This window comes from Electrophorus electricus, chromosome 19 (assembly GCF_013358815.1).
Source record: "Electrophorus electricus isolate fEleEle1 chromosome 19, fEleEle1.pri, whole genome shotgun sequence".
Lineage (NCBI taxonomy): Eukaryota > Metazoa > Chordata > Actinopteri > Gymnotiformes > Gymnotidae > Electrophorus > Electrophorus electricus.
Genome location: NC_049553.1, coordinates 5,871,578 through 5,882,712, shown reverse-complemented (window position 1 = coordinate 5,882,712; position 11,135 = coordinate 5,871,578). Strand labels below are relative to the sequence as shown.

At 38.5% G+C, this 11,135-nt stretch overlaps 1 protein-coding gene across 3 annotated transcripts; it reads right to left on the bottom strand.

The window, feature by feature from the left end:
• Window positions 1-2,562: 2,562 nt before the first annotated feature.
• snapc2 (small nuclear RNA activating complex, polypeptide 2) lies at window positions 2,563-7,585 on the bottom strand. 3 transcript variants are annotated; one of them, XM_027015622.2, is made up of 5 exons: window positions 7,182-7,585; window positions 4,962-5,167; window positions 4,489-4,662; window positions 3,428-4,013; window positions 2,563-3,180 (listed from the first exon to the last, which is right to left on the bottom strand). In XM_027015622.2, the coding sequence occupies exons 2-5, from the start codon at window positions 5,160-5,162 to the stop codon at window positions 2,741-2,743; spliced, it is 1,401 nt and encodes a 466-aa protein (XP_026871423.2). In that variant the 5' UTR covers window positions 5,163-5,167; window positions 7,182-7,585; the 3' UTR covers window positions 2,563-2,740. The 3 variants fall into 3 exon arrangements, with proteins under 3 accessions (XP_026871423.2, XP_026871424.2, XP_035375914.1); XM_027015623.2 differs by lacking the exon at window positions 7,182-7,585 and adding an exon at window positions 7,010-7,148; XM_035520021.1 differs by lacking the exon at window positions 7,182-7,585 and adding an exon at window positions 5,774-6,958.
• Window positions 7,586-11,135: the final 3,550 nt, after the last annotated feature.

Below are 11,135 nucleotides of genomic sequence, written 5' to 3'. Positions count from 1 at the left end.
TTGGTTTTGGAAGTTTCTAAAATGTGAAAGAGCACCTACATTACTACACAAACAATTGTGATGACACAAAAGGACTGAATATCACTGAAGCTCAACTCTCTAGCCTACTTAAGACTTTAGAATAATAAAAGCAGGGAATGCACAGATTGGTGCAGTTTATCATAAACACTTCAGAAGTTATGTATATGTTGAATATTAAATAATTAAATTTTGTACTTAAGAATATTAAGAATATTAAATAATTCCCACAAAGAATATTAAATAAATAAAATTAAATTAATATTAAATAGTAAAATACAATGTAATACAATATACCCAAGGCTGAGACAAAACTGGGTTTATAGTGGTAACCCATCATTGCCATTGCTGGGCCTTTTAAGTATGCATAATATGTTAGTCATTCATATGAATGCTGCAATGCAGTGTGTCATGGTGATCTACGCTTTGTTTCTAATAATTTGTTCTGCACTCTTGTGAATTACGTGTTAAAAAAAGTTTTGATACCTTGACAATGCAGAAGAAATAACACTCAACTATAAATATGGGAACGACGAAGGAGCATTCCAAGGCCATCAGAGACAAAATTGTGGAGGGTCACAAAGATGGCAAGGGGTACAAAACCCTTTCCAAGGAGTTGGCCTTACCTGTCTCCACCGTTGGGAGCATCATCCGGAAGTGGAAGGCTTATGGAACTGTTAACCTTCCACAGCCTGGACAGCCTTTCAAAGTTTCCTCCCGTGCTGAGGCCAGGCTTGTCCGAATGGTCAAGGCTGACCCAAGGACAACAAGGAGGGAACTCCAGGAAGATTACATGGTGGTGGGGACATTGGGTTCAATAAATACCATAAGTAACATACTGCACCGCAATGGTCAAGGCCCGTCTAAAGTTTGCTCGTGATCACTTAGAGGACTCTGAGGCACACTGGTTCAAGGTTCTCTGGTCTGATGAGACCAAGATCGAGGTCTTTGGTGCCGACCACACCCAGGGCATTTGGCGAGAGGATGGCACTGCATACAACCCCGAGAATACCATCCCTACAGTCAAGCATGGTGGTGGCAACATCATGCTGTGGGGCTGCTTCTCAGCCAAGGGACCCGGCCATCTGGTCCACATCCACGGAGAGGGTGGATAGCACAGCCTTCCTGGAGATTTTGGCCAAAAACCTCCGCTCCTCCATCATTGATCTTAAGATGGGTCGTCATTTCATCTTCCAACAGGACAACGATCTCAAGCACATGGCCAAGAAAACCAAGGCCTGGTTTAAGAGGGAAAAGATCAAGGTGTTACAGTGGCCTAGTCAGTCTCCTGACCTTAACCCAATTGAAAACTCATGGAACGAGCTCAAGATCAAAGTCCACAAGAGATGCCCAAAGAACCTAGACAACTTGGAGAAGATCTGCATGGAGGAGTGGGCCAAGATTACTCCAGAGACCTGTGCCGGCCTGATCAGGTCTTATACAGAACCATTAGTAGCTGCAATTGCAAACAAGGGTTATTCCACAAAATATTAAACCTAGGGGTTGAATAAAAATTGACCCTAATTTTTATGTTTAAAATGTATTATAATTATGTTTGTAATATTTAGACATGTTAATAAATGCTATTCTTATTCAAAGTTTGAAGGCTCTAAATTATTTGCAACTGGTTGAATTAGCAAAATCTGCAGGGGGCTGAATACTACTCGGAGGAACTGAAATAAGATTTAATTCAGTGACAGTAACACAGCAATAATTATCTAATAATATTGCACCTGCATGCCTAATTTGTTTTAATATATTGCACATAGTAAGATAAAGTTTAGTGCTTCTGTACAACTTGCAATATAAGTCCTTATCGTCTGATAAAATATTCTGAATATCAGAAGTTTCTGTTCACTAAAAAAGCAGTGTACAATTACAAGGGAGACATTTACTGGTTGGGCTAAGCTACCAATCTGTCTGCTCCCAGTGTGCCGATGTGATTATCTAAATCAGATCACATGCCCAGGAATGAGAGGCTCGTGTTGTTTAGTAACTGTACAACACATTTTCTACAACCACCCCCAAATAAGGTCACATATTTACACACCTGAGCCAGAAATGGGCAAATCACTTTTTTCCCCAATACAAGTAATTAATTTATTTTGCAGATAGAGCAAATATAGACTTTCATGTAGATTTATACAACTTCTGATATAAATGATAAACAATGGCAATAATTCATTTGCATTTTCTGTCTCTTGAAGTCATTAGGTACAACTTCATATTCACATTTACATATTGCATGTTGTTCTATATTCTATTTCATCTTCAAGATGAAGCATCTCGAGATTAAGTTAGAGACAGTTCAAGGACATATGGTTTGTGTCATTTTTATGGCCAACAAATTTTAAACTAATGCCCAGTTTATGCACCCTGGGCCAGAGGACACTGGCCCTTAGACAGCTGCACCAGGAGCTCCCAAACCTGCTTTTGCATGGACTTTTGCTTACTGAATTACAAACATACCAACACAGCACTGGAAACACCCTTATTTGGCACAAACCATAATAATGATAACGGAAGGAATAATAACAACATGTATAATGTGAAAAGTATTTTTATTTTACCATACAGATTTATTTTGAAGCTCAAAAGGAACTTTACAAACTGAAACACAGACTTAGACCAAACTGGATGATGAAGCCAAGCACAAGTCTGATATCGCCATCCCCAGCATCATGGTTTATAGACTAACCCATAAGCAGGAACTAGTTCTGCACTACGTGGACTCCCGTCGTTTAAGGAGGGCTACTGGCACCATGAATGGATTCAGTGGGCACAGGCCAACTGCCTCCCAGTCAGCTTCCTCAGCTGGTGACCTCACCACTGAGGATGGGCTAAAGGTATCAGAAGAGGCCTTGTCTTGCTCTCTCACTACACTTGAATCATCTTCTAATTGAAGATCCTGTAAAGGGATCTGTAAAGAACTATCAGTGCATTCAACATTTTGATGAGATGCAGTGCTTTGTTTTTCTGTTACTTTATCTGAGACTGGTTCAGTAACTGCAGGCTGGTCCGTGCTGGGAAAGGAGAGTGGCATCACTGCTGCCATGGTCAGACGTTTTTGGACCTGAAGCAGGTGATGCTGTAGTTCCCTGCAGTCCAGCAGGGGGAGCTCTTCAGGTAACGACATCAACAGGTCCAAAAGCACAGCGCACTCTGAGATTATTAAAGAAGACGAAAGCTTGTTCACTTGTTTGCAATATATTATAAGAAAGTACTATTAAATACTATGTTATAATACATTTATGCTTGATTGACCTACAAGGGATGACCTGTAGGGTTTTTACAAGTTTGCCTCAATAATAAAGATTAAGTAGCTACAAACACTAAAGGGCAATTTTAATTTATACATAAAGATTAATACAGGAAAGCTACAATTAATCAATCAGTAAAGAATACATACCCATTGCACTGAGAGGCAGATTGTAATTATGACTTTTGTTAATGTTGCTCATAATTTGATAAATCTTCTCAAAATCCACTACACACTTATTCTCATCCGATATAGGCTTCTGGTGTTGTCTAAACTGTCCACGTGATACTGCAGCAGTGGACAATGCACTCGTGGTGGGAGTCAGCGGGGCTGGAGTTGAGACTATGGGACTGCTTGTAGGCTCACTGGGGTGTGATTTAGGTGTGCAGGGTGTTGATGGCACTGCAGACTCCTGGCCTGCTCCGCTGCCTAGCTGTGTTGAACTGTAATTATGTTCCACACTGAAAACGGAGGTCAGAACAAGTGGAGACAGCGTGGAGTCTTGTGCAGAGGGTCTCAGAACCACAGGTGTGCCAGGTGACTGAACGGGGGTTGCACTGTTTCGATCAGGTAGAGTCACTGGGGGAGGAGTGGAAGGCAGTCCACTGGCAGGCCATGACCTAAACATATGAGTCCTAGGTTTGGTGTGCAAGTTGCTGTCTACAGGAGTGTCAGTGGTACGTGGAGGATCTGAGTGCCCTAGGCTGCAGGGCTCTGTGGCAGCAATCACAAGCATCTGATCATAGATTATGGTAGAGAACAGAAAGATTGGGATAGATTGATGACACTGATTTCAATACTGAGCAATTTAAACAGCACTTTGCAATTTCAACAGCTATGAGCTATGCTGAATTATAAGATGTAGTCTGAAATAGTTCCATAGCACAAAGTCCATCAAATGTAGTACTGTATAGTATAAAATGCACCTGAACCTTTCCATCCTCCCAGTTCTATGGTCAGCATTCTTTATGTCCATGTTTGGATTAGAAATTGTTATTTATTTATTTTAATATCAATAATCTTCTCACTCAGGTTTGCCACACCAGGAACCGAAACATAGCTAATGCAGTTATCTAGCCCCACTCATGTTTAAGATAAAAGACACACAAATCTGACTGGTTAAAGCCAGTTTTATATAGGCTGCAGCCAGAAAGCACCAAAAGGTCTCCACAAGCTACGTCTGTTTCAATCAAAAAATGTTGTTTACATACTTGAGAGAAGGCAGAGGATATAGTTTCCTCATGGATACCAGCCATTTTTTGCGCCAGTTCTGCCCATATCTGAATTGGTGCTTTGGCCTTTTGTTCCTCACGTCTCTGCTTTTGGACCTGCAGATGCACCCGCTTCACCACGCGGGTCCTCAAGGACCTTATCTGATTCTGTATCTAAAAGGAAACATCACTCTAAACCAGGATATGTGGCAAAAGACTACTGCAAGATTTTATTACAAGATTTAACTGACGCAAGCCTTTACTTGTACAAAGATTAGTTCGTATTATAAAAAGTAGTCACAGGCCTAGTGTGCTAAACCACCATTACTTATTTATTCTAAAGAGTGTTGCCTTCATAGAAAATTTGTACAGCGAGTGTCAAAGAAGCCACACTTGACATAGTCCAATAAATTCAGAAACTTTGATATTCTGGTGGAATATTTGTAAGACTGTGGACAAGCATGTTCACATACCTCAAGCAGAGAGCGTTTCGGCAGTTTCTTTCGAAGCTCAGTCAGATTCAAATTGGAATTCATCTTCTGCTGTTGCAAACCACGCAGAAGGCTGCGCAACTCATAGAGATACCAGAGTTTGCTGAACTTGTGATTTGGCTCGGCCCTCTTTAAGCTGCGAAAACGCAATGGTAAGATTCGCTGACGAGATGGAGGCTTCATAGTAACTGAAAGGATAAGAAGGATCAGACATCATGATCTATTGAACACCACACACACAAACACACATTGAAATATACATGGGTGGATAGATAGATAAATAAGCCAGCAATCTACAATTTTAACATTATGGTGATCCCTCAATTTTTGAATCTACTGGTGTAATTCACATTTTCTGAATGGAGGGATGTGAAGATCACATACAGTCATAAACACAAAGGCAGGTAGATAGTCAAACACATAAAGGCAAGTGGATGATCATAAACACACTAAGGTAATCAGAAACACAAAAGCAGGTAGAGTAAGGTCCAAGGTCATGGGTTTGAGCCCCAAGGGAGCATGATAAATACAAAAGTTGTTCTGAATGAGGGATTCTGAAAAAGGTAAGATAGACAAAATTGTAGCATTCCCGCTGTTATGAACCTAAGACAATGCTAGCATGTACTACTCTAAAGATAGCATTCCAGAGAAAGAACTTTAATAGGAAAAAAAAAAAATATATAATTGTTATTATTATTATTATAACATTATTGATTTAAAAACACAATATTTCAACAGGCAATAAATGAGGACGGTTCCATCTAGTAACAAAAACTTTTACCGTTACAACTTACTTCACGGTGAGGCTACAGGTGCTCTAAGGCTATGACTTGCTTAAAAAAAGAGGATCGCACAGTAGCAAATCAAGAGGAATGTTGTTAATTTGTGAAAGAGGTTTAAAAAAAACACAATACCATGAATAAAAAGAAACAAACACACAAGCACTTTCCTCGCACAATTTTTACACTGACATATCTCTACTCAAGATATACTTTAAACAATCAAGGTCAAACATGAACATCTACATTTACAGCATTTAACTGACACTTTTATCCAAAGCAATTACAATTATGACTCAGTACAACTTAAGCAATAGAGGGTTAAGAGCCTTCCTCAGGGGTCCAACAATGTCAAAGCCAAGTTGTAGGGCTAGGAACATCTAGGAAATTCTCTCTTGAATAGAAGATAACTTAAGCCAGTTGACAGTAAATAATGGCAATTCTACAAAACTATTTCTATACCTAGAAGTGGGAACCATACAAACATCAGTGAACATACATGCTGTAGAACAGTAGAAAACAAATTGTTAAAAAGTATCCCTAGAGTGACAGCTACAAAAACAACACAAACAAACAAACAAAAACCCAACTGCTGTATATGTATCTGCTCAAGAAGTTGGATCACGAAGTATGATAACAACACAAAACAACTAACGCTATCAACTATAAACAGGATAATTTATGTATTTAGAATGGACGATTCAGCATTCCTGACCCTAATCCCATGAAAATGCCATGAAAATCTGTCATAATCTGAAACTAGTCGTTCAAGAAAAACATTAATGAAAACATAGCTTGCTATGTAAACTGAAAAGGTTTCGTAGATTAATATAGATATCAAAATATCATCCCAACCCATCAGCAGCTACAGAAAGTATGTTTGAAATGAACAAAAAAGTTAATATTAACTATGTTAACTAAGTACATAGTTACATAATTACAAAATACCCCGCCGCGAAATACAAGGTTTTTTTTAGTGATGTTAACCTATTATTCATTAGTTAAGATACCTAGCTAAAGGGTAATTCAACAAAACAAAATAAAAAATAAAACTTTAAAAACGACAAAAATAGCTAGTTAGATAGCGATAGATAAAACTACAGATTCAGCTAACTAACAAGCTAACCTAGCCAGATAGCTAACTTGGATATCTAAAGCGTTACCTAGTTAGCTAGCTAGCTAATAAACTTCTCGAATAAGTTCCGGGGAATAGCAGCTAGCTAGCTAATTTGTACAGAAATAAGTACTTACTAGCTACTTTGCTACCTATATAGCGAACCAATCTGAAATTAATTTAAGTCTGCGTAGTCGATGTACGACTTAGCTGCTAGCTAACCTAGCTACTTTGTTTTTCTATGCAGTAACCTTAAACGGTACAATTAAAGAGAGTGAACCACCATAGTCAACGCAGCTGGCCGCCTACCTTAGCAAGTCATTTTAACTCAACAGCGCGCTGTAACATGAAGCAGGTCGTCAATACGGCGTTGAAAATGCGTTTCCGCTGATGGCAGCAGTAGGAGCAGTGGAGAACACACCGCGCAGAGCGGAATCCGTGCGGAATTCTACTGCACATTTACATTTTGCATATAATTAAAGTGTAGCATCCCATCATCCTGTGCACTTTAAACTATCTTCAGCAGCAATCCACGTTAGCTTCCGTCTCCCTGATACACCTGCCTCCTCCACATCCTCAAACCGGGCTACAACATTTATAAAGATTAATGTTACTTGCGGTGTAGGATAGCCGGCAAATATTTAGGCACTACATATGTATTTCTACAGGAAACAAAACGCTTAGTGGTTAGATGTAGGCATATTAGATATGGCTCCCTGGAATCACGTGGATGCATAATGGTCACTTGTAGGCATGTCTGAGCATTAATACAAAATATTGTTGATGTCTTATATGAACTGGCCTGAGACTTTTACACAGTACTACATTTGCGCAGCATATATATAGTACTGTGCAAAAGTCTTAGGTCAGTTTATTTTTGAAAAAGAGCCAGTTTGAGATTCCTAAATTGATTGCCGCCATAACAACGACTGGCAATGCAAACATATATGTCATTAAAGCAATGTCCATTAGTATTAAAATGTGTTAGCACTGGAAACAACAAATCCTTAATTCTGATGGTCCGAAGGTGTTCAACAAACCAGTCAGCATGCCTTCTCTTGGTTGCTCCAATGTAAAGCTGATTACATCTCTTGCAAGTAATAAAGTAGACAACTAATAAGTATGGCATGAGGAGGAAAGGGTGATGACAATTGAAATTTTATGCCAGTTATTTTATTGGCTGTGTTAATAAATGTACATATAGCACATCTAGAACAGTTGCAGACTACAGTACCACAGTTATTGTCTTAATAGTCATTCATCTCACTCTTGACAAGCATGTCTTTGATGTTTTTGTCTCATCTGTAGGAGATGAGTGGAGGATGAAACCAGGCTAAAATCATTTGGAAAACTCCTATAAGAATGGTTAAAATGGGAAGTTAAAAAATGGCAGGGAATATAGTATGAGCCTTTGCAGTAGAGAATTCTCGAGCATGGCAGAACAGAACTGTTATAAGGGGAAATGGCGTGTGTAGGGAAATTAACTTTAGGAAATTTAGGCTTGTTGGTCCATTCTGAAACATTAACGTTTTTAAAAGGCTGAATGTGATTCTGTGTGCACTTTGAGATTTTATTAGAACTCATGAGATTTATACTCCGAACTGCGAAATAGTTAAGCCAATTTAAAACGCTGCTTTACGCGTGCTTAGTCAGGAAATTTTGATATCAAGGGACTCACAAAATATAAGCAAAACAATTAAATGTTTTTAACAGCCTTATGACATCTGACGTTACACACTGATGTAGAGATAATGGGAAAAGCTCTCTTATTAGCATAACTGAATGGCAGAGATGGCTTTTGATTTGCAGACAATATTCACCGGCATATGCTACATATACATTCTTTAGAATTGGATCAATAGACAATGGGTTGAACATTGGTGCTACTAAGTATGTTTTACATTTCTCACATTTATTGTCCGAATTTGGTGCCAGTGATTATCATTCTTCTTTGTGTGGTATTTTTTCTGGTGAGAACATTGCAAAAAATTCAAGTTCTCAGCACCTACAAAAATGTAGCTGTCTGCTGCAGCAGATTCTTCCACCTCTCCAGTCTATATTTAACACCACAGTCTGGGTTTGTACAGCCAAAATAGCATTTGGGGGCACTGCAGTCCACCTCCCTTTCAGTTTTTACTGAAAATAATATACCAAGACAATCTAGGACACCATGTTTTCACTTGGGCTATACGGTGTACCGTACAACAGACATATTATATAGGCGAGAATTCAATCCAGAAAATAATTCAGGATCATTTTTAAATAATAAAAATAAGGATAATAATACAACACAATTATCTTGGCTGTAGGAACCAAAGTAAATGACTCAACTTCTAAGGCCCTTCAACTATACACAGACTCCAGGGATGAAATATGAAAAGGCATTTGAGGCCAAACACAAAGTGTGACTCCTTTTTGCGAATATTTAGGGAGTAATTATTATTTCCACTCTACACCACTTTGTGTCTTCAGGATGCCTAAATAAGTTGAGCATTAATACTGTAATACATGTCGGGACATTGGTTTTAATTTGTTAGATGCTGTCACACCCTCAAACGCATCACATTTGCCCAGCATCTTCACATCACTGGCCTTCTAATGACCACTTGCAGACTTGCAGCTGTTTCTGTTTTCAAATTCTTTAACATCTGGGCATGCACATATTACATTGTAAAGTCTTGTCAATTACCTGTGCAAACATGTGGCCTGTGGTGCCTTTGTTATTATGTTTTGCCTTGTTCTAGGTTTCCACTTGTGTTTTGTATTTTACAAATGTTTCTCACCATGTACACCATTCCTCCCCCCCATTCTTTGACTATTACCTCCTGCACTATGAATTTCCACATTGCAAATGTGTCCCAGAAGTCAAAACTGGTACAAGCTAATTTTGCGTAAAATATTTTCAAGTAAAATTGTGTGATGCCCATGTGTGTTAAATTGCATGGGAATGAAAGCATAATAGACCAAAGCATTATATTTCATCTATAAAATATGCTGTGTGTCATTCCTAGTAATGCAAGGCATACTCTGCATCTTGCTCACTTCATTTTATTTGATGTAAATATAGCAGCACTAGTATCATTTCAATTGAGTCCTTAAGCATATTGTCTGCTTTTTAACAATAAAATGTCCACCCAAGTTTCATTTGGTCACTATAGACTTGGAAAATTATGTCAAAACACCAAAGTCAAAAAAGGACTCCTAAAGATTTTGTGAGTAATATGGATTATTTTTTATTTTTTGCAAACTTACATTTGAGTCTAGATGAACTACATTTTCTTTCCCTCTCTAAATATAAACACAATCACCTCTGTCATACATTGCCCTGAATTGCATATCAGCTCAAGGATTTATCATGCAATTTCAACATTATGAAATATGGTCACATGTCTTGACTGCTAACTCTCTTTTTATGTTTGGAGTGAGTTTATGAAGATTTCATGAAGATTTTAACAACAAATTTTGAAAGGATAAAACAACGTTTAAATAAAGAACGTGCAGCTGATGAAGCATAGAGATGCTTATTTTGCTGGAAACATCTTAAAAACACACCAGTACCACAATGTGAGTGAAAAGATAATTGTGGTGGGCAAACATTTATTATACATGATGTATATGAGATGAGTTCTGCAGATTGTGTTAAAAAGGTATTGTGAAAGTTATTTGTGGTAAGGAGGATTCTGATGGTCACTGTCCTTTTGAAAAATATGGGTTATTAAATGGAAGTCTGATTAGATTGATAAAAGCTTGTTCTATTGTGCATGATAGATACACACACACACACACACACACACACACACACACACACACACACACACACACACATCTGCAAAAGACTTCTGCATTAATCCAGATGTACATTCTTTAATTTTCCTCAATACAAAACAGTTATTAAAACTAAATGCGTTCAAGCTGTACTTAAGTATTGCATTTTCATACCTTCTTGGTTTCAAACGGTTTATTATTGGTTCAAACGGTTGTTGGAAACGGAGTTTTAACATGGTTGCAAGGTGCGTGAATAATACTCTGTGACAATACTCGAAGCTCACACAAAACCCATTCGTGTGATGAATGTGAACCTAATTTAGTCATCTTTCTTTCACTCAGCGTAATGGAAAAGCGAACGAGAAGCAGCGTGCTCTACAGCATCCGATTACAAGGGGTGGGGGGGTGGGGGTGAGTGATGTTTTAGGAGGTACCCACTGACTGGGCTTGGGATTGTGGGAGGAGCCTAGAAGGAATATATTGAGAACCTGAACCGGT

Excerpts from the sequence above, each read along its gene's own strand:
- snapc2 (XM_027015622.2), bottom strand. The coding sequence starts at position 5,162 with ATGAAGCCTCCATCTCGTCAGCGAATCTTACCATTGCGTTTTCGCAGC. Across the intron at positions 4,014-4,488 it reads TATCCTCTGCCTTCTCTCAA|ATGCTTGTGATTGCTGCCAC; the intron begins GTATGTAAACAA and ends ATCTATGATCAG. Across the intron at positions 3,181-3,427 it reads TCTGCCTCTCAGTGCAATGG|AGTGCGCTGTGCTTTTGGAC; the intron begins GTATGTATTCTT and ends TAATAATCTCAG.